The 23404-nt window shown below is 38.9% G+C and overlaps 1 protein-coding gene across 11 annotated transcripts in view; it reads right to left on the bottom strand.

Annotated features, from left to right (window-relative positions):
• MAST4 (microtubule associated serine/threonine kinase family member 4) overlaps positions 1 to 23404 on the bottom strand; it is a 291175-nt gene that overhangs the window by 193622 nt on the left and 74149 nt on the right. For 6 of the 11 annotated variants that reach the window (XM_074533260.1, XM_074533261.1, XM_074533264.1 and 3 more), the window contains exon 3: positions 17945 to 18066. In XM_074533260.1, the coding sequence (XP_074389361.1) occupies positions 17945 to 18066 (122 nt within the window). Of the gene's footprint in view, positions 1 to 255; positions 735 to 17944; positions 18067 to 23404 lie in introns of those variants that run through there. The other 5 variants (XM_074533269.1, XM_074533272.1, XM_074533271.1 and 2 more) reach the window with 3 other exon arrangements.

The following is a 23404-nucleotide window of genomic DNA, read 5'->3' as shown; positions in this document are numbered from 1 at the left end:
CGGTAATGCCCGTCCGCTGCCCGGCCCGGGGAGAACCACGCCGCCACCGCCGCTCTCGGCTCCTCGGGAAGCGCCCGGGCACGGGCTGCACCGCCGGCTCCGCGGACCAGCCCGCCGCCCGCCCCCGGCAGCCCGGCCGCCGCCGCCGCCGCCCACCCACAGGTATCCCCCCGCCGGCACCGCGCCCCGCCGCAGGTGAGGAGGGCAACTTCCCAACTGCGGGAGCGCGCCCCGCCCCGCCGCGCCCCGCCCCACCTGCAGCCCGCGCCTCCGCAGGATGCCCGGCTCGTCCATGCCGGCGCTCCGCCGCCCTCACGCCGCGCGGCGCCGCCTGGCCATGCCGGACCGCCCGGAGCCCGCTCCGCATCCCCGCAGCTGCCGAGCGCTGACATCACGCCCGCGCCGATTGGCGCCGCCGCCGCACGTGACCGCGCGAGGTGCGCGCCCGGCAACTTCGGGGCGCAGTCCGGGGCCGCCCCACGGCGCCCGCGGCCGCTCGGGCACCTGGAGCCACAGCGCGGGGAACGAGCTTCCCTTGCCTCGCCGGAGGGAACGGCAGCAGGGCCATAGCGGCACCGTGGGAGAAGCCGCGCCCTACTGGATTCCCAAGTGCGGCTGCGGAGAACCCGCGGAGAGAGGACGGATTGTGTCAGGGGTGCAGGCACCGCGGCCAGCAGGTCCGGCTGTGACCTTGGGCTTGTCGCCCGAGGGCCTCTCATCAGCTCAGCCGACTCCACTGGTGCAAGAAAAACTCATCTCCGTCAAAAACTAGGTGCTAGATCCTTAAAGGTTACATCTGAAAGCACAGATTTTAAGGAGCAAAACAGCAGTGGGAGTTTTCATATCTGCCAAGCTGCTGGTTAAACAGATCACCGATTTCCCCCCCCCGCCCCACAAAGGCTGTGACCATACTATTAGCTATTCACCCATTAACACTCTAAGATGAGGCTATGACAATCACACCCTTAAATCTAGTATGAAAAAGAAATATTGATTTCCTGTCATATTGCATCATTTTGAGAAGTAGTCCATGTACATTCCATAATAGTAAAACCTGCCAGGAGCAAAGGCATTTAGAACAAAAAAAATGAAGGATAGCTGAAAGGATAATGTTGAGCAGTAAGAGCTTATCTGAAGAACAGCAAAAGAAAAGGCTGCTGTATTCCCTGCCCCCAACCCTCAACTCTTCTTCATACAACTGAAATGCATTAAAGTTATTATTTTACACTTGTTACAATTAAAAAATATATAACTTCTGCCATTAAGCTACATTTCTCTGTATCATTCTAAAAAGCAGTCAATTTTTATCTAAGTTACACAGTGATGTTAATTGAACATGTTTATTCTTCCCTGTCCCTTAATGTCTCCAGCTCCAAATGCATCCATCACATTTGGTCAGTGGCTTACAACTCAGCCGACACAGACTTCAGTTACAGAATTAGAGCCGCACTTCAGTTACGAAACGAGATACTCACACTGACCAAAACTCCGTTTCCACAAGAGGGAGACAAGGAAACTCAAACACACTGATAGATTTACAAATCTGTAGGCCAGAAGGCGATATGCAACTATCCTGCCTCCCTCTGTAACAAAGGCTACTCATCCCTCCTGAATTCATTTTCCAAGAGTAGTATCTCTTTAAGCAGCATGCTGACCCTAGTGAAAACTTTTTTGCTTTACAGAATCAAAGTGAAAAGTGACTAGATCCCCTCACCTGCTTGAAACAGAGGGGAAAAAATGCTACATTATCTCCTGTGGATTCCACCCAATATTCCTGTTTTCCCTTTTCCATTTCAAAATGTCATCTTCCTTCTTCTTATAACATTTTAAAACTTTGTCCAAATCATTTGCATCCATGTTGTCCTCACATAGGATCTCTTCTGTGTTTCTGTTTCCAATAACAACACAGGTAAATGAATGACAATCTAAATGCTGTTGCATGCTTCTAGTAAGGGTGGCAAAAATAATTAACCAAAGACTGTGAAGTTTCAAGGATGAGAGGCAAAATCTTACCATTTGTCTCTCATGACACACTGCAAGTTTCAGCTACAAGGCTGTTTGCATTTTTACAGCCAATCTTTATTCATATTGCAAAAGTTATATTTAAATCACTGAAATACAAAATTTCTCAATGCTCAATTTATCAGTTCCTTTAAAGGTAAGTAATACTGAAGTACTGAAGCCATCATTTCAGCCTAACTGTGTATTTAACTGTGTATGTATGAATTAAAAGTACCCCATGCTATCTAGCTCAGAGGTCAGTACTGGCACAACAGTATAAGAAAGTTGTACCTTCAAGTAATGTGTCACTCACAGGCACAGATGCAAAAAGCCCACAACCTAACAAAACCCCTCAAGTACCACTGAAGCTATAATTTCATAGCAGAACAATTTACAGAAAGGATTACAGGCAGACAAAGAGCACAGACGTGCATGCATGAAGAAACTACCCAGCTACAGAGTGCAAGTGTAACATGTTTTGCAATATGCTGAAGGTCATTGGTACAGCTGCCTAAGTAATACTGGAAGGCAGAAGAATGAAACAAAGACAAGACTGTCTTCCAGTGGAAGATGAGATAAATCCCAAACAGAAGAGTATAAAACTATCTTTCAGTGAGAAGTGCATTCACTATCAATTCTAGAAAAGGCATTTTCCTAGGCTTGTGCTGCATTTTATAAAGGTGTACTGGAATGAACTGAAAGCAGATGTTTGCACATAAAAAGGAAAGCATCCACTGAATTTTCTCACAATTTATGAATATCTTTAGTTATTGCCAAAAGTGCATCTTCATGTTTAAAAATGCATATAGCACAGTTTTTTTCTGGAGGCTTTCATTATTTTCAGACTATTATTTCAGTTATATTCACCATCAAAACCATGGCAGGTAAGACTGTGGTATATAAGAATTTGTGTTTTAGAAGAAAAATCCATGCTGTTTGAAACATTTTAATATAATTATCGTAATATTTATATATACGAAATACAGCAAAATATCTCACATATTCTTTCACATCACTTGTAGGAGAAAGGCACAATTCTATTGTACATGTGCCACAAAAGAAAATGTATACAGTGAATGAAAAAAACTTTTTTTTCCTTCCCCCCATCAGGAAAGGCAAAATCATTTTAGGACAACAGTTATCAACTTCCAATTTTGCCAAAAAATTTTCTCCCCTATAAATGAAGCATTTGACCTGATTAAATGTGAAGGATGTTTCAGAATTAATTTAGACACATTCTCCTAAGCCCATGTTTATTTAAAGCTGCAAAGAAGCATGGTAGAGGACAGTTTTCAGGACAATTACATAAATCTAGTAAGTTTTTATCTTCATTCAACTGCCACTTTTTTGCATTAATCATAAAGCTTCACTTTAAAAATAATACTGATTGACAAAACAAGAAAATTTAGAAATCGCTGTAATTACTGAAATCAGCCAATCAACCAGATAAAACCTAAGCATGCAAAACTATATATGAATATGTAACTAGAGTTTTACAATGCAGATTTAATTTAAATTTAATTTTATGCATACACATATCCCATGTGTGGCTGCCACTCTCATACTACACATGGTGGTAGCATATGATAAATCATATTAATTATGCACCATGAAAAAACTCATTTGTACTCTGCCCCTAAATCTATCTCTGTCAGGGCTATTTCCTATACCTTAAATATTCTACAGCATGCAATCACCATCACTGAGTTTTAAAAATAATTATTTTCTTCCTAAATGTGAGAATTCATATGCTTAGAATAGATAACAAGCAATGAAATAATTTCCTTCTATTCTGATAACCTGCTACCCAAAATAACAGAACTTTTTTCCAGCACAGGTAAAAAGGGAGCTTCTCATCGTATTTTTGACCACTGATAAGCTATTCAACTAACTTACTAGAAATATTAAAGTATTTCAACTGCCATAATTTCACAAGTCAAGGTAAGTGAACTACAACTACAGATACCTGGAAGTGATTAACATTAATTCTTATGCAGCCTTTTTCTAAGCACATTAGAGATGAGAGAACTATTAGAGTATACCATAGCATGTTCCCCTGGATGTTGTAGTTACAATGGGTTTGAAACTAACTCCTGTAAACACTGCTTTTGTGGTTCTGAATGGAGAGCAGCCCCGCAGTAATGAACCTGGGGCCCTGGTCCCTGGCAAGCTGAACATGAGCCAGCATTGCCCTGGCAGCCAGGAGGGCCACCCGTGTCCTGTGGGGCATCAGGGACAGCATCAGCAGCCGGGCAAGGGAGGGATTGTCCTGCTCTGCTCTGCTCTGCACCGGGGCAGCCTCACCTGCAGTGCTGGGGGCACTTTGGGTGCTGCAGTGTGAGAAGCACAGCACAGGAGAGTGTCCAGCGAGGGCATGGAGGGGTGAAGGGCACTGAGGGGAAGCAGGATGAGGAGTGGCTGAGGACACTTGGTCTGTTCAGCCTGGAGGAGACTGAGGGGAGCGTCAACAATGTCCTCACAAGAGGAAGCAGAGGGACAAGTACCAATCTCTTCAGTCTCAAGACCAGCAACAGGACTTGAGGAAAAGGCATGAAGCTGTCAGGAAAGGTTTAGGATGGATATTAGAAAAAGTTTCTTCACCCAGAGGGTGGCTGGGCACTGGAACAATACCCCCAGGAAAGCGCTCACAGCACCAGCCTGACAGAGTTTGGACAATGCACTCAGGCACATGGTGTGACTCTTGGGGTGTCCTGCACAAGATGAGGAGTTGGATTCAATTATCCTTGTGTGTCCCTTCCCAGCCACATTATTCTGTGCTTCTGTAGCAGTTTAAAGAATAAACTGTCAAGGGAAGACAACATTACAGTTCCACAAAGGAGCTCAAGTTTATTTTTCTGAATGGTCATAAAAGAAATTGAGCCACTTTCGTGTTCCACAATCATACTCTGCATATAACTAAGAAATAATCTAGACAACATTCCTGTTCTGTAGTATTCTGAAAATAGCTTCAGTTCCTAAAGGAATTTTACACTGAGTATTTTACACTGAATTTTGAACACCCTATGAAGACACAGTAAATTTTTTTTTCTATTACACACACACACACACAAAATCTCTAAAAACATCACCCAGAAGTTTTCAACTGTCCCATACATATATATCCACACCAAACCATCCATACTGTCACTTCACAATGCTTTGGGGAAAAGGGATTTCATTAGAATCTTAATGGATACCAGATCATCATCACAGGATGTCACAGAAGCATGAAAGTGAAATCCATGTGTGGTGCTGGCAGATGGGAGATGAACATATATTTTTTTAAATCAATCTGATAGAAGAGAAACAGAAGGGAAGTGAAACAAAATGAAGATTACCTTTAAAGAATTCTATACAGCTCAACATCTAGCCATCTTAAGTAAGTCAAAGGATTATAGTATCACTCTCTACTTCTACACAACCCATGAGTTTTCTTTAATGCAATGTTTTTGATGTTACCTGAGGAGAAAAGGATTATGGAAACAATTCTATCCATCTGCCTCTTGTTCCTTCAAGTTTTGGAAGTTTTCCTATCTATGAACTGTCACTGAAATTGGCTACAGCACCAGAAGTGAGACATTTAATCAAAATTAGCAGCAAAAATTGACAGACCAACACTTAACACCGTCACCAAGCAAGCAATGCTGAAATCCGCCCGAAGCCACAGATACCTTCTCAGTCTGTACCTTTAGACTAGAAAACAGAACTGTAGCTCTGCAATTTATTTTTCAAGAATTTTCTTATACAACCACAGACAAGGTTGCTGTTTTAACAACAGTATTAACAGGGAAGTGCTTTTAAGATATTCAGTCAGTGCAGGAATATAGGCCAGCTTTATCACAAACTCCTTGAATGGGGTAATGAAAATCCACCACTCAGTTTTCATTATTTATTTTCCAAGACTTTATTTACCCACAGAAGCTATACAACGATATCATATGAAACTGGACATTGCTTTAAGAAATTGAGAAAGCAATTCTCACACTTAAGAATGTTAGGAGCTAAAGTTGCCATGCCTAAATTTGAGATTGATAAAACCAATTTATTAATAATTAGTAACATACATTGAAATTCTGAGAAACTAATAAATTTAACAGAATCAAGTTACATCCCCAACATCACAATCAACTACTAACAAGGCCCAGTAACTCACATACAATTTTGGACACTGCAAGCAATACATATTTTGACTATTTAAAGTGGAAAGGTTACGCTATTCCATTTATATAGCCTTTTTTGCTCCTGTATACATTTGCCTAGTGTTCCTTCTGAGGGCCTATAAAAAGTATAGAATAAATGCTCCATGTGAAGCCAACAGCCCCCTTTCAGGGTGCAACATGTTAACCCACTACTTCGCAGAAGAAAACAGACATGCTCCACCAGCCAAATGTTTTCAAGGCATCTCTGAGTCCCCAACTACAGCACTGAGAAGCCATTGCTGGCCTGACAATAAAACTATGAGTTCTCACCAGGTTTTTCCTCTATCTTCCTTCAATATTACAATCCTGCCCACACACACAAAGTGCATTACTGCATTTACATCTCTTCTATACTTCACAAGTAAAGACTTTTGGGCAATAATCACTGCATGGATCAATAGGGCACCATTTAATTTGTGTTTCACTTCACCACATTACACAAACACACATTCAGGTAAGCCAGGCTGGCTTCCTGAAAGTCCAAGATGCACTCCAATTACCAGGTTTATGTCTCCATTAAGAGGCAGTTTATTATTCTCACTGAATATTACTAAGGATACATATCACAAGCAGGGAAAATTCAAGATTCCTCAGTTAGCAAGACACTAATTCTCTTTTTCTAGAGCTGATAAACCTACACAACTTGCAAACCACACCAGATGGGCAGAACAATTTATTACTTTTAAGGAAGTAGTTGACTGCTGCTGTTTCTTAATAAAAGAAAAAATTACTGATTCTGTTACTTGTACTTTAAGGTTCTTGAAAATGAAGTACTTTATTCCATGAAAGCAGGTGTGCCTTGCCAACAGTCCCCCTTACACACGCGGGAATGGACATGGAGAGCAGATACACACCGCGTCCTCTGCCACCTGCCGGACAAAATCCTCCTTGCACCAACTTCTTCTGGGCTCACTCACTCGGAGGGGCTCATTTGTTACCCCATGGAATCAATCCCTCTTCAAAATATTACAAGAAAAATAACTTTTGCAGAAGAAAACCAATTTTTCAAACAAGTTACTGAAAGAAGTTAATCAATTCCTCTTTCAGTGACAGCACACATACAAGAAGACAGTACACAACAGACATGCCAGCTTCACCGATTTTGCCTTTTCCATCAAATACTGTGTTTCTTACTCCATCAAAATGCATAGCTAGATCGTCAATTAAAAAAGGCAGTCAGCCCTCCAATTCTCTGTATCTTCCATAATTACACAATAACATAAAAGAAATTTCTTTCTGAAAAGACAAACACATCACGAGTACAGTCCGGGTACTCATGGGTACTCATCTCTTGTCCTTTCAACAAGAACTGAAATACACATATAATGTTCTCTCCTTCTTTCAATAATTGCTGAACTATTTGTCTCAGTATCTCCCCAAAAAAAACTTACATCAAACATACAGAAGCTACACCATTTTTAATCTTAGAATTTGAAGTGCCACAGATAGAGGTATGTTTTCAGAGAAAAAAAAACCTTCTGAGCTGAGGCTTTTCTAACAATCAGCTCAGCAGAATATTTCACATCCTGTAAATGGAAAAGGAAACAAATTCTTAAAAAAAAAACCCATGGCAAAACAGTAATAGCAGTTACATTCAGAATAATACCTGTTAGACACTCAGAAGTTTAATTCTCAAGTGAAATCAGTAGTAGGCAAGTTGCACTCCAACCAAAATTCTCAAACTTTGGCAAGGTGTCAGTTCTTGTTCTGAGATTACCCTGAACAATGATGCACCTAGTCTCCTTTATTTTGATGTCCCTTTTTCATTTTTAGAAGTATTTAATCTCAACACTTGCAGTGTTTTCTTAATGACATAATAATTAATGTACTTTCTCTTAAGGACACATAATTTTTCTTGGTGTGTTTTGGCTGTTTTTTCCACTATAAGATTCAATACTTACCACTATACATGGTCCAGCTGCTTCACAAAAACATTCTCCTTCATTAGAGAGCAATAGTTAAGCTTTTCAACATTCAAATTAATTCAGAAGATAGTTAATGTTGCTGAAGTCTTGACTCCCTATGGACAGAAGTTCCATTACAAATCAGCAAAGTAAGGAAGTCTGGAATAAAAGGGAATTTCTCCTAATGATCACTAGTAGTAATCCCATATTTAATAGGCAGAGGACATATAACAAGCATACCAAAAAGATTTATTCACAGTTACAACTTTCAGGGAAAGCAACTTCATACTAGGAATGTTAGTTCAGGATATGCTCTTACTGGAAAGAAAAATTTTTATGAGAATAATGAAATACACTGAGATCCAACTTCACTGTAGGCTAGCTCTCTTACCTTATTTCATTTTTTCTCCCTCATTTACAGCAGGCAATCTCATAATTCAACTTTGTTTCTTACCACCTTCAGCCTCTCTCAAATAGACAACTCAACAGATAGCAAGAGGAATCTGTGATCAGCCAAGTACATATTATTACTTTGAAATTATTCCATGCTTACAAAGCCAGCCATCATTTCTGAATTTAACTGACCAAATACTAAGTATCTTCCATTGTACCACATAATTGCAGCTCTTTCTTAATGATCAAGAGGTTAAATGTATCCATGAGAGAGCAGCAGTTAACCAATCTCTTGCTGATTATTGTATCTTTGACTAAAGTGACATTGGGTCAATTTGAGCACTTGCCTAGTTTCTTAATCTCTACAACACCATGAAAAAAAATTCTTAACAGACGCAATGATCTTACTGTACTATTACTTTATTAAAAATCTGATTAAATTGGATAGGGACATATGCACCACAATTGGGCATACTGTGATAAAAGGAAAAAAACCCCAAACAATACTTTCTAGTTTTACTGAGGTGACAACAGATTTCATGCTAAAAACCATCAGTCCATTGGGGCAGGGTATAGAAGAGGTAAGCAAACGCACTGACAGCATCACACCAGTGAAGCCAGAACAATTAAATCACCAATGACCAGAACAAGGCAGAGACTACAAGAATACTAAGAGGTAAGGTGTAGTAAAAAATACCGAAGTCCACATTCCCATCTGCCTCCACAGGACAAAAGTGCATTTTACAGTAACACATCTGGTTTCACATGAATGTACACGGAAGTACGTTCTGACTAAAAACCAGAGTTACAAATACCCAGCAGCATGTGTCAAAGCCAACTGTGGTGGTCAACCCACATAAAGTTTCAGGTCAGTAAAACCGCAGTTGCTGTTAAACCTTAAACTGTAAGAGATCAAAAGCAGCAATGCACCATCCAACGCAAAAGTACTGTTGTTGTGTTCAGAAAAATTCTTGCTAGATACCTTTGCGGAACTTAAAAAACACTAACTAAGTAAATAAATGTGGACGAATGTTCATTCCCACCAGAGATCTGGAAAAATTACATTTCCCTACCCTACTCCAGTGCCTGTAAGTCAGCAGTGTCATTCACTCAGTTTGAGTCTCTTTGTTTTGAGACTTACAGCTATCATCAGAACCATAGGAGTACTTCAGCTTGAGGAATGAGAGATATTGTTTCCGAACTGTCTGCTTCCATCCTCTGCTACATTACAGTCACTTTGCAAGTACCACAGGCATAAGAACATGTCAGCTTACTGGAAGGAAAATAAAAATGTTACTTAACCAATTTAGAATTGTGTCCTATTTCGTTATCCTTTAATATAAGGGCACAGCCCCACAGCAAAACAAATTAGCAGACAGGAATACATCTCATCAGCTTCCAAACAATTCCATCATTTTAAAAAGCCAAACTTTACTAGGAAGTTCAAAGAATTTTAGTATTTGCATTTTTGTTAACTAAAACTGCAAAACAGGGATCAAGTTTTATAGCAGTAGCAGCACTAGCAATAAAGTTTTTACAATGCTAAAAATTAAGTTTCTTAACAATATAGAGTATCGCTATTAAAATTCAGGTCAGTGGAACAGCATCTTGTCCTCTGCCGCCTTTTTTTTTTAATTAATCAACCTATTCTAATTATGCATGAGTACCAAATTCCTAAGACTGCTAAGAACAGTCAAAGATATCATAATTGCCTTATAAGAACACCAAACAATACCCTAACCTATACACTCACCCACACCACACAGGCAAGTCTCAGGTTACCAACACCTCTCACTTCATATCCTGAATGCAGACAGAAGTATAGACAGCAGTTTTCCTACACTCATCACATTATTCCCCATGCCCACTTTATCTCAGTTTATCTTAAAGACAGAGCTGTAATTGAAATTAGTTTAAACTTCCATTATGTTCTTCTGAGACTGGAAATCAGACCAATCAAATTAGATTCTTACATGAGCACAGAACTCCTCAAGCAAAGGAAGATCTTCTTGCAACTTGTTGTTTACTATTTTCTCATCAAATGTTACAAACTGTAGATGTATCAGTGTTTCAATTAAAATGCTAACTGACAGACAATGAATTCACAATAGTCTGCTTTTTGTGACCAGAGGTAACAGAAGACAGCATGGATCCTGAGACAGTATTGTGGCTAAATTTTCCTCAATCCTTCCAAATGTCAGTCAGTCTTCCAGTTTCTTCCTGCTCTCCATGTCCTTTCCAACCTCTTTATCCCCCTTCCATTTCCACATCTATAAACCTTCTAAGGAGCTGCAGAACCTTTTGGTCTAAGGTCAAAGAAATTCACTATATTCTTGAGCTTTATCCCTTGTTAATCACAGATTATCATTTTGTGCAGTTATCCCCTAAGTAAAGTCCAACAACAAGCCGAGGAAGTTTTATTCCCAGAAAGGCATTTAAACTTCAAACACTATAAATGATTACACATTGACTTCTTCTGGTTATATAGTTTACTGCAAAACACCACTACTCCTTTGTCTCTCATGTGGCCAATTCTACCTGGATGAAAAGTTCACAGCCTCACTTTGGTAACACTTCCCACTTTTCCCACTTTCTAAGTGATAGTGGCAACACAATTCTAGATTTAAGATAACCATCGCTAACACCACACAGAGACAACTCAATTATTGCAGCAGACAAGAATAAGCCCTTATTCAGAGCCACAACTAACACACAGTCAGACCCTTCAGTTCCAGAGATGATGCACTATATTTAACCTAGCTTACAGATCTCAACCATGTGGGTCCTACACTAGAAGAACAAAGATATCCTCAGCCGACAAAAATTTTAACAGCCCTAGGCTCTTGATTATCTAAAACTAGAAGCTGGTCCCAGTGAGCCTTTTCACCATTCAGTCTCTCACGAAGGAAGAAGACTATTATATGGGACATCTGGAAAACAGAAGCATGGTACTCATGCAAAACAGGGATGTCCTGCTTAGCTCCTACATGTATTTGTTCTCTACTCATTCTGTACCATTAACAGGATACAGAAGAGGGTTATACCTACACTCACCTCTATTAAACTGTGCAATATCTCCTTTCAGTTCTCTCTCATGCTCAGAACATCCTGACAGTTGGAAGCTAAGTGAGGATGATGGGAAGTGACCTACTTCACCACAAAGGGGGTATTTTTGAAAAACACACTGCATATGCTCACAGGACTTTTTAATCTAGGATAGTCTTCTCTGAGAGATTATTATTTTACTTACTTTTCCCATTATTCTTTAACTAATGATAATTTGCAGCACAAAGTATATCTCAGAGTTCTCAACTCTGAGAAATCACAAACTCTCTCTGGGAGAAATGTTAATCCCAGCTGTCACTACATCTGTATTCTATCCACACCCAAGAACAAGCAAGAAAGTATAAGAATTAATAAAGCCACTAATTTTAAACAGATGACTTAAGAAAGGATTCAGTATCTAGAATTCTGTCAAGCAGCTGAATCTACAGTTTTGTAGTAAATTCAAGTACACCATGACTATTTTGAAAACAGTGATAGAGCCAAGTAGAGATATACTTGTATTTATGGAAGAGAATACCCAGTCACCAACTTCTTGCATCAGCTCATCAGAGTATTACAGTTTCACAGCTCTGGACCATGTCTACTCTGGCCTTTTGTTGTGTACAAATACAAAATATATAGGCATTTCTATGAAGATGTATGTTCACCTCCCTCTTGCTACTACTAAATTAGATCTATCTACTGGATTAGAACTGCAATTAAGTATTTGTTAAAAGGCAAATACAAAGAAATATGAAAGCAAATACATATTCATGGGTAAGGAATAAATGGAATAAAGTGCACAAGGGAGAACAGCTCTCTAGTCTTAAAAGTTAGAAGCAACTGAAGCATAGAAAACCTGCTATCATTACTTGACAATTTTAGCATTTCATAGGAATAAAAACCTCACATTTTAAAAAGATTTTCAGTAATTACTCTCAGATGTTAAGCTTATGTTAAGTTAAATAAGAATATGGTTTTCAGCTTTATACAGTGCTTTAGCATTCAAGCTATTTCCTCAGTTCAGACTCTGTGTTTCTGAAGCCTAGCTAACATTTTGGGGAGATTAGAGATAACAAACCAAGACTGGCTACTTTGGCAATATTACATAGTTTTTGTGCTTCTCACAAAGCTTTGTGCCATCTTTGTACTTGCACTGCATTAACTGTCAGAGTATTAATTACCTGCTCACACTCAAGCATTGAAAATATGAATCCCTGGACAGGAAGAACTAAAGAAACCCAAGTTTCAGATGCAGTTCCCTTTTGCTTTCAAGGAAGTTTACTTAAAAATAAATTCAGCTACACCTGATATTCATTATATAAAACTGAGCACAGACAATTAGTAATTTGAAAAATTTCCTCAATTCCAAAATAAAACATTTAAATAAAAGCCTTTTTTGAATTACTTGGGTTTGCTAAGCACAATTGATACTGTCACTCACTTATCTAACCAATTAGTGCTTCTAAAGAATGTATTTTATTTGTTCACTATCGTTTATTATCTATGCAGTAATCTTGCAGCTTCTCAGACAACAAATGGCTGTCTTACATCTGGGGAATAAAACACACAAAAGGGTGTTGGTGTGCTGTTTGAATACATGCAATTACTGGTAGTTAAGTTCTAATTAGCATAATTAGTTTTGAAACAGTTCCCATAATAACTGTCAACATTATGTCAATTTAGCTGAAGTTAATGGCATATTTAACAAAGACACACTTACTCATTTTCAGTATTATACTATTAAAAAGAGAGGAAGAGGGAAAGCTCTTTCTGAAGAAGTAGAACTGTTCTTCATAGACATTGGACATTTCTTATGTTTCTTCCTTTCAGCAATCCAACTTATAAACAAGTACTTTATATAATTAGCCCCCTCCAGTTTCCATAAGACCATTCTTACAAATTAACACTGACAAAATGGAAATAAAAAGCAACCAAATTACAGATGTTTGCAAACTCAGTCTTCTATTGTTTTGGGGAAGGCAGTTTTCAGAGGAATGTCTGTTTTGGAGGGGAAAGAAATCAAGAGGTAAAATACCCTGTAAAATACAAAGTAAGTAATATGCTCAAAAGTAGCAAATATTTCCAGTCATATCTAGACAAAACATCCCTTCACTGCTTAGTAGGAAAGGGCATAAGGCCAGTTTTACTGCTTTTCTAGTTTTGATGTTACTAGAAATTATTTCCAATTACAAGAAACCATATGCTTTTCCGAGTCTAACCTACTTCATCTCACACAACAGAAGGAATAGCCAACCTAAGCTCAATACTTGCCATAACACTGAAATCACACATGCAGTCTTGACTGAATTTAAAAGCCAAGTGTATTACAATCTACATGCTTCATTTGAGGATCTTTGTTATAGTGTTTTTATTACATTAATATTTCATAGAGCAAGTTACCATAAAGTACTCATGAAATATGCTCTCTCAGAAAGCTCTCTGGACTGTGAGAAACATTTCATGTGACACGAAGGATTTTTTTGATTTATATAAATCAGATAAACAAAAAGAAAGACTTCCTGCTCCTTAAAGTAAGAGATTACTATTTTTTTAATTAGCGAAAAAACCACCATACAGCCAAATAAGCAATAAATCAATAAAGTCCATAAGGAGTTTACAGTAAACAATGACAAAGCCAAATCTGAAAAATTTTTCCCAATTAATTTGTGCAAATTAATTTCCTTTCATCTACACATTTATCATTATGTATCATAGACACTTTAGCTTTCTATTTTTTTTAATATTTGAAGCTAACTAGAAAATGTTAAAGAATTTCATTCAATCTGTGTCCCACAAAATACCTTTATGCCTATAAAAGAGTAATTAATTGCCCAATTTCAGACTTGTTACCATAACTTTAAGCATATCAGCTTATTACAATGAGAACTTAACAAAATTGCCTTTATTTCAATTTATTTTGAAGCATTTTCCAAAAATTCCTCTCAGTAATAAATGGAAAAGTCAAAACCGTAAGTCTACAAACAATATTTGAAAATACTTATGGAGTGGCAGGGGACTGGTAGAGAACAGGAGAATGACCCCTAAACTTTGGACACTGAAGGAGGCAGCAACTTCATTTTAATTCCAAATCCATCCTACCCTGAAAAGATGCCTGAAGTGAGATGACTGACAACCTACAGTGCAAGGAATGAGATAAACTAGCTCTACTACAGTTTTCCTACACTCCTGCAAAACTCAGCGTTGAGATGCACACTGAATTGCCTTCCAGGAGCAACTATTACTGACCATGGAGAGGAAGAGACCGACCAGACCAACACGGCCCATAAAAACAGCCTAAAGCAGAAGCACTCCCCAGCTGAGCTTTCCCTTTCTATTCCGCATTGAAGACATTCCGCATCATTTTCTTAATGTTTTTAAGCCCACACTAATTCTCTGTGCAGAGTCCCATTGTCTGTGTCACCACCAGAGAACTGTCTGTCATGGAGAATTCAAAATGCTCATGAGAGAAACTGAAGAGTAGCACAACTCTGACTGAGCTGCCTGTGGGGCCTCCACTGTGGGGAGGCCTCACTGCAGTCACAACTTCCTCATGAGGGTGAGAGGAGGGGCAGGCACTCATCTCTTATCTCTGTGCCCAGTGACAGAACCCAAGAGAACGGCCTGAAGTTGTAACAGGGGAGGTTTAGATTGGACATTAGCAAAAGTTTCTTCACCCAGAAGGTGGCTGGGCACTGCAACAGGCTCCCCAGTAAGTGGTGACAGCACCAGCCTGACAGAGTTCAAGAAGCATTTGGACAATGCTCGCAGCCACATGGTGTGATTTATGGCGTGTCTATCTATCTCTGTAGGGCCAAGAGCTAGACTTTATGATCCTTTTGGGTCCCTTCCAACACAGATTATTCTGTGATTCTGTGAATGAAGGGTCCACATCAAATCCCATACACTACCCACTCATCACAAAATCAGCCTTCTCCTATACATGTTTAAACTAGCTCCGCGGGTCTACACAGAAACTGTATTTTTAATTTATAGTCCAACTGCCTATACTACAGGAGTAAATCATGCATAGCTATTGAACTGTATCTAAAGCAACAACCTGCAGCCCATTTTTAATCAATATTCTGTAAAAAAAAATCTATAATTTCCCACAGAAAGGTTTTACACTTGTGAACCAGTGAGAGATTTTGTGAATTTTTAATAAATTATTGACAGAACAAGAAAAAAAATTTACGCTTTTTGTACCCTGTTTGCAATTGCATTAAGCACTAGCATGTATCTTTGACCTGTTCACTTGTCATTCTTGTCTGTATTGGCTCATAATCACTACTCAGTCAGATCCGTATCAGCTGAGTATCAACCCAAGTGAGAATGACCAGTTCTGGTAAAAGAACTAATAACAGGTTCATTATTTTTCAGATGAGCAAGGCAATACATTTAAAGTAATTTCAACTCAGACTGTGACCAGCTACATGAAAATTCTTCATAAAAATCACTTTTAAATAAGAGCAAACTCTCTCCTAAGCATGATTAAAAGCAAAAGCTCCAATTACTAGAATCTACCAATAGGCCTCCCAAATTCAACTCTACCAAATCATGGAATCAAGGGGAAAAGAAAAGTATGCAAGGAGGGGCCCTAACTTACGGCCCCTTTTAAGCAAAGACCAAAGTCATTCAAAACCCGACAGCAAAGTATTTGTCAAAGGAGGCTTGAGAAGAGCTCTGCCTATGTGACAATAACATTAACCTTCTTAGGAGGCAAGTCTGATCAGCAGTTCCTGATAAGAAATAAACACTTCTGAGAAACCTGCACCTCCACCCTGTGCACAATCTGCTCAGATCTGCTTAGACGGTTCTTGCCTGCTTTTGCATCAGCATGAAAGAAACTGCAGTCAGGCACAGATAAAAGATGTGGAGAGACAGGAAGGAAGGAATCTGTGGCAGACAGATATGCCATAAAACTATATAGGTGATGAGTTAAAGGGCCTTAAGGAAGGCTCACTGAATTTTTCATTAGTCTACTGTTTTATGACCATTTAAAGTCAAAAATAAAAGTCATTATTGTCAAAAATGGTGCTGCATATTCCTCTTCCTCTAGTTTAAGCATCACAGCACAACAAAAACACAATATTGCTAGCAGCATGCCCCCTAATAGTCATGCAGATAGAAACAGACCATCAAACAGCAACACAGCCCTTCTTAAATGCAGTTAATATGGAAGAAATATTTTTTTATTCCCAAATAAAGAAAACAAGAAAAAATGTGGGTTTAATGCAATTTAAATTCATTTCTGACCATTCATCTACTTTCTTTTTCATTTCAATTACACATAATCCAAATACTTCATTGACAAAATTCACAATTAACAAAATTCATAGGTTGACATTTAATTCCCTGGAAAATATTAGGATTCAAAGCATAGCACTTCCAATAGAATTAAATGTTTGCAGTCAGTGTGGAGTCTAAAAGCCATATCTGCCCTAAAGAGCTATAAACAGCACCACCAACACCACCAAGCAGAAACCAAGATTAGATTTATAAGTGAAGATTTGTTGCATTTGAAGTGAAATACTACTTCAGACAGATCATGGAGAAAACAGCCATCTACCTATCAATACTGTATGAAAAAGAGCCATGATGATATTTCTTCAACATTGGCTGACCATAGCTGCCTTCAACCTGAATATTGTGTTCAAAAAACATCCAAAACAAATCACAAAATAAGCTTCTCCTAGAAAGTAGATATGGATCAACAAAGTTTTAATGACCAGCTAAAGGGAAGAGATAGGGGAGGCAAAGCATTAATAATTTTTTCTTTCTTTATACGAGCAACATATTACCACAACTCCTTGAAGTATAGACTAGTACACAGGGCCCTGCATTAAATTCCAATACTTCTTAAGATATTAATACACAGAAACACAAAGCATGAAACAGATGCCTGAAACCAAAAAGCTGAAAGGTCAAGTGTATGATGGATCTCTGCCCCTTTCTCTTCCCTTATACTTTTATCCAAAAGACTTCATTTAACTCTTGCTTCCCACATCTGTGTCCTCATGAGGACTAAGTACTTTCAGAAGTGGAAACAGACATTGATAGAAAAGAATGCTCAGGAGAAAGGACAGTTGCCTGCTATGGCATGCCTTTTTTTAAGGAAAGAAACTATTTAAATGCAAGCAGCTATATTAATGCAACATTCAGCTCAGGCTTTATGCAAAATCCAGTAACCCAATTCAGAGTTACTGCTACCATAAATGTTATTCAGCCACACTCAACATATTAAGTAATGTGTGTAGGCAAGCATTAAGTTCTTCAAAAAAGTAGTGTAAGGAGGAGAGGTTGGTATGGAAATAGACTTTGGTTTGAACTCCACCCTCCCACCAAGAGACACAGAGATAAAAACTTTTTGGTACATATCTAGTATTGAAAAAAGTTACTCACCAAACTAGCAGTGAGTGAAGGTGCTGACTGTCCAAATGTTTGGTAGCGCATCCGAACAAGATTAGTGGTTTCTATAGGTTGCCACAGCTGCTGTCCAGTTGCACTGGGAAGCAAATATTTGCCTGTCAAATTCAGAAAGAGTAAGTTAAAATATGAGATGTTGCAGTTGAGGCAATGCAATGGATGGCTCACTGTAACACACTTGCCACCGGGAAACATCATTCACTGCAGCCCTGACCAGAGCTGATTCCAACAGAATTCCATTCATTTGCTACTCTTTTGCATCATCCTTCCACTAGATACAGTTCTCTGTTCTCAAAACTGTATCTTTTTCCTACATAGAAATATAATTAAAGCAACAAGAGATGCAAATATCTAGAGTGCTAGTTCTGACACTTAAACTCTGAAAGCTAGTCAAAAATGAAAACAAGAAAAAAACATTAAGAAATATTCCTCTATTTTCCCCTTGAAGGAATAAGGTTCTGAGTCTGAGGGACTAAGTGAGACTTATTGGAACAAGACATTTACCACGTGGATAATTACACAACTTTGTGCGTGAGGACTATTCTGCTTCTATTCCAGATTCATCATAATCTACCTAATTCATACCACTCAATTCCCAAGGATCTCCATCCAGCGTCCCAAGTAAGGGGACATGACCGAGGTGCAGGCCAACCATTCCTTAGGAGTGCTCACAGGCTCTCAGTGCCCGTGCTCTCTGCTCAGAGCTGTCACTTGGCTGTGGGCAGGAAACCGCCAGCCCAGGGCCACACAGGTCACAGGACCACACCCCATCACAGTGACACCACTCAGAATTGCCTCCCTACAGGTACTAATGAGGCAGATCACATCTCCAGCTCATGAAGCCTGAGCTACAAACTAGCAGCAAGGAGAATATTCAAGGAACTGTACTTAGATGACAAGCATGTATCAACACTGTTAATTTCTGCTTACTTTCAGCCACTGGCAAGAAACAAGCTATATACTGGTCTTGGCAATATGTCCACCTTAAGTTCTTACTTATCTCTGCAAACTGTGCAAAAGTGGGACAATCACATTACTAAAGCAACTGTCTTCTCTTGGAAGACCAACAAGCTGATGCAAAGCAACAATTCAGAATCCTATTTTTAATCAAATCTCAGTTTAGAAACACAATGCAAGATCTTGACTGAACAGATCAAATGAAAAACATCCCCAGACCACATGGGTTAAACATTTGTTTCCTGAAATCATTAAACCTCACCTCGTTATGCTTGTCATCTAAGACAGCTGTGCAGTGGCTATGCGCCTGACCACTGACACAGGATGTGTACCCTGGTAAATTGGCACAGGTTTGCCAAGAAATCAAAAGCCTCAGCTTCATCATTTTATTTTAACAGTAGAACCACAGAGAGTTGCTGAGGTCTCTGGGACTCTTTTGGAAACTAGAAGTTCCCAAGCAGCAGCACAGGATAGTCTTTTAACGCTTCCCAATCAGTCCTCCAAATGTGCTATTGTTCTTTGTTACACTGGTAAAGCGGAACCCATAAACATTTTTGCACCCAATTTGCTAACAGCCTGCCTGAAGCTAGAAGAAAAATGTGCAACAAAGCTACTGTTTCTTGCCCATTTATCTAAGATAACATTTCCCAAAACTGGAAAACCTGAATTAACTTTCCATCTGCTCTCTCTGCTTCTTTATACAAAATTTTGGTTCCCTTTTTGCATAGGCTCCTATCATGGTCAACTAAAATGGTGCCATAAAGAGCTTAAGACATTGATTGCAATATACACATGTTTGATAATTCCATTTATGTCAATCCTCAAATATACCAGTGACATATGCAGTCAGAGAGAGCTTTATATCTATCACCTCGAAAGGTTAATTCCTTCTCATCTGGACAGAAAAAAGAGAATTAGGAAGTGATTGCAAAAAACTGAGTTATACAAACCTTCCATTGTATGTTTTACTTCCTTAATGCTTTCTACATAAAAAGAGGTCTATGCCTTTTCTTTCCTTCCTTTTTCACTCTACTTGTCAGACACTGGAAAGATGAAGTTCTCTGAGAAGGGTGAAATCAAACATTTCCTAGTGCTGCGATCCATAGGTTTCCAGACTTCCAGCAACATCCAGACAGCTCCAAACAAGCCATCATCACAATGCTTCAGCAATACCTATTTTGTCAAGCAGACACACAATACGCATAACTCCTTCAGAAACTCTGTATTAATCCCCTCTAGAGGCAATAAGGAAAATTATGTAAAACAATTTTCAACTTCATCACTGTAGCATAATATTAGGGCATTTTATCCTCATAGAAATCAATATTTGAAAAGCAGTAAGTCTTCACCTGATCCTTTCAAGAAAAGGTGCATTCTATTACAGTTTCTTCTAAAACTTGGGAACATCATCACTCTTTGGTTAACAAGTGACTTTCTCATAGGGTGCTGTGGTTTAGGAATGGTATTCCCAAGCTTAGTTAACGCAGTAAAAAAAGAAAATTGTAAGGTGCTCCCCTCCCCCTCTAGTGGGACACACAGAAAGCAGAGATCAAGGGTTGAGGTAAGGACTTTAAATGGAAACAGAAATGTGATTAGAAAATTAACAACAACAAAAGCCTTTAGCAAAAAGGCTAAAGACAAAAATGTAACAAAGAGAGGGTTATTTACATGCAAAAATGCTCAGCGAGTCCAGGACAAGAAAAACCAATGGCAGACAGACCCTCAGCCCACCACACTTTCTCCAGGATCAGAAAGAAACCCTGCTCTTCTTGCTAGCAAGCGAAAGAGACCCTTTCCCTCACCTCCCCACAATGAGACAGGAGGTAATGAGAAACATTCGGGCCTTGGCCTTGCCCACCCAGACAGCACACGGCCACCCAGGACCCCTGGGCTCAGCAATCCAGCAAGCTCAGCTGCCCTGGCAGCCAGGACTACAGCACACACCACCACACAAGGCACCGCAAAGAAAAATAACTCTGTCCTGGCCACAACTAGGACACCGGGGGAACTGGGACACTAGGCCCTTCCCACACTGCAGCAATTTTCATTTCATATGAATCCCACTTGAGCTTCCCAAGAAAGACGATGGAAGGCAATCATTTGCATTTATTACACAAATTAACATTGGTTTAAGTCAAAACAAGCCAGAAAGGTTTAAATAACAATAATTGTATTTAGTCTAGAAGGAGAAAGATATATGAGAAATAAGTGTTATTACTAATGCTTGTACTTACTTTTTGTGTAAATGTGCACCAGATCCAAAATACAGAGAGCTAATATTGTCTGTATCTTATCAGTGCAGGGCATTCTTAACAGCCACCTTTACTATTTTCCCTTTCCAGAGTGATCTATATTTCACTCTGTTTTCATCTTGCTCAGAAATCTGAAAGAAAGTCTAAGATATCTTGATACAGAGCCTAGAGGAGATGCAATCCTATACAACAACAGAATCTTGTCCTAAGCCTTCCTTGAACTGTAATATTTTGCCTGACTCACAAGAAAGCAGAGTGGACTTACTCAGTACTATACAGTCAGTATCTCCATTGCAAGAATTCACTTAATATTTCATTATTTTTCCTGCATGATTAGCATCAAGAAATATTTAAAATAATGTTGGGGGTGTGTCTGTGGAAAAGATAAATTAGGCAGTAAACACTATCAAAATTACCAGTGAAATCATGAGCATGTGTGATGCTGAAATTATCCCTCCCCCTCAAGGAGCCTTGAAGGTACCAGAGTTTTCACAAAATACTGGAATTAAGGTAAGCAGACTGTCTAGAACTCCAGTTCTTCTTTTCTTAGTACACAGGCCTTTAAACACAGAAACGGCATATAAGAAATATGCTTTCTAAGGAGTCAAAATTAGCCAGGTCTTAGGCAAAAAGAAGGTAAGAGATAAATTTCTTATCTGAGAAGAGAGCTAACCTGCTGCATTTGACGATTACATGATAAAACAGTCCCTGCCTAAACTGAGTTAATCATCAACTCTCCCTCAATTCCTCCAACAATAATAAAAAAAAGTTTAAAATCCCCTCATACTGTCCACTCCCCCTTTCCCTTGACTTTATAGCACTCCTACACTTCTTTGCTGTATTTTCATTCATAATTGTATGCATTTTACTGCTTTTACATTTTCTTTGACAACCCTTGATTTTATACATATCCACACTCCCCCTTATTAAGTGACTTCAATGCCAATATTACACAAAACATTTGACCTGAAATACATTATTATTTTCACACTGCATTCATGTCTGCCTTCAAGCCTAATTCTCCGAGCAGCTGTTTTCCTTTTTAAGTGAACTGATTCATGAGGAATTCATGAGGGACTGAGAGGAGGGCTTCAACTCCACCACAACCCTTCCATCTTAATTCAGTATTCTGGCCCATATAAAGCACAGAACACTGCCAGCACCCAGACCACTGATACACTGGCAGTAATGTTCATACTACTTTCATAAGCTGTTGATATTGAGTCATCCACTGATAGAGGGCCCCTATTTCTGTCCTCTTCATTTCCAAAGTGGTCTTTGTTGACTTCCTCCAGTTCCTCTGCAGAAGCTTTGCTGGTATCTTTGTCTCGTTTTCTGTGCTTGAAACTATCAGGACAGCCTCAAGTAGCTACATAAAAACTAACATCATCACTTCCCATATCTGAATGCAATCCTTGTTAGTCCAGCACATTTATCAAAACACATTTTGATGAAGGGTGGTTTAAGTTGACTATGTAATGGCAATAATTTAGCATTATTTAATAGTATTTCATCATGGTTGGTGAACATAGGTAACACATCACTGCAGTTCAGTGGCATCTTTCCCTTGAATGTGCCTCTTGTATATCTAGATTAATTTGTAATGAGTATTTGTTGAAGGTCCAAATAGAATCATCATTAATTCTTATTTCTATTATGTTCAGCAAGCACCAATTCGTTATATGACATACTGTATAATTAAAAATTACTTGTATAAGGACAAAGATATTAAAACCACACACTCCACAAAAATCAGTCACAAAAGACAGGCTTTGCTTTATTTTAAATAGAAAAAAATTTCCTCCTGCTGAAGTTCTACTTTCCTTCCTCTGTTCCTCTCAAATGCATATCATAATAAGACAGCTGAGAATTACTAAATGAGCTCAAATCTAATACCTACAAATCTTCCATTTTCAGTTAAGAATTTAAAAATAACTTTGTCTCTGATAATTAGGCAATTGCATATTATTAAGAAAATGTTTTGGCATCCAAGTAAGATTTTACCTTTACAAAAGTACTTAGGATAGTTTAGATTGCACTGCTAGAAAGTCTGATTTGTAGCTAGCCATAATGTAAAAATAAATACAGAGGAAGCATCTTGAAAGTTTTTACAAGAAATATTTTTTGTTAAAATAGTAGAAGCAGTTTTCTATTACACTACTGCAAACACAACACAGGCATGCACTTTGCTAAAATGGAAGAATCTGAATTGGGGCTGACAGCAGCT

Source organism: Zonotrichia albicollis, chromosome Z, assembly GCF_047830755.1.
Source record: "Zonotrichia albicollis isolate bZonAlb1 chromosome Z, bZonAlb1.hap1, whole genome shotgun sequence".
Lineage (NCBI taxonomy): Eukaryota > Metazoa > Chordata > Aves > Passeriformes > Passerellidae > Zonotrichia > Zonotrichia albicollis.
This window is presented reverse-complemented; position numbering and strand designations above follow the sequence as displayed.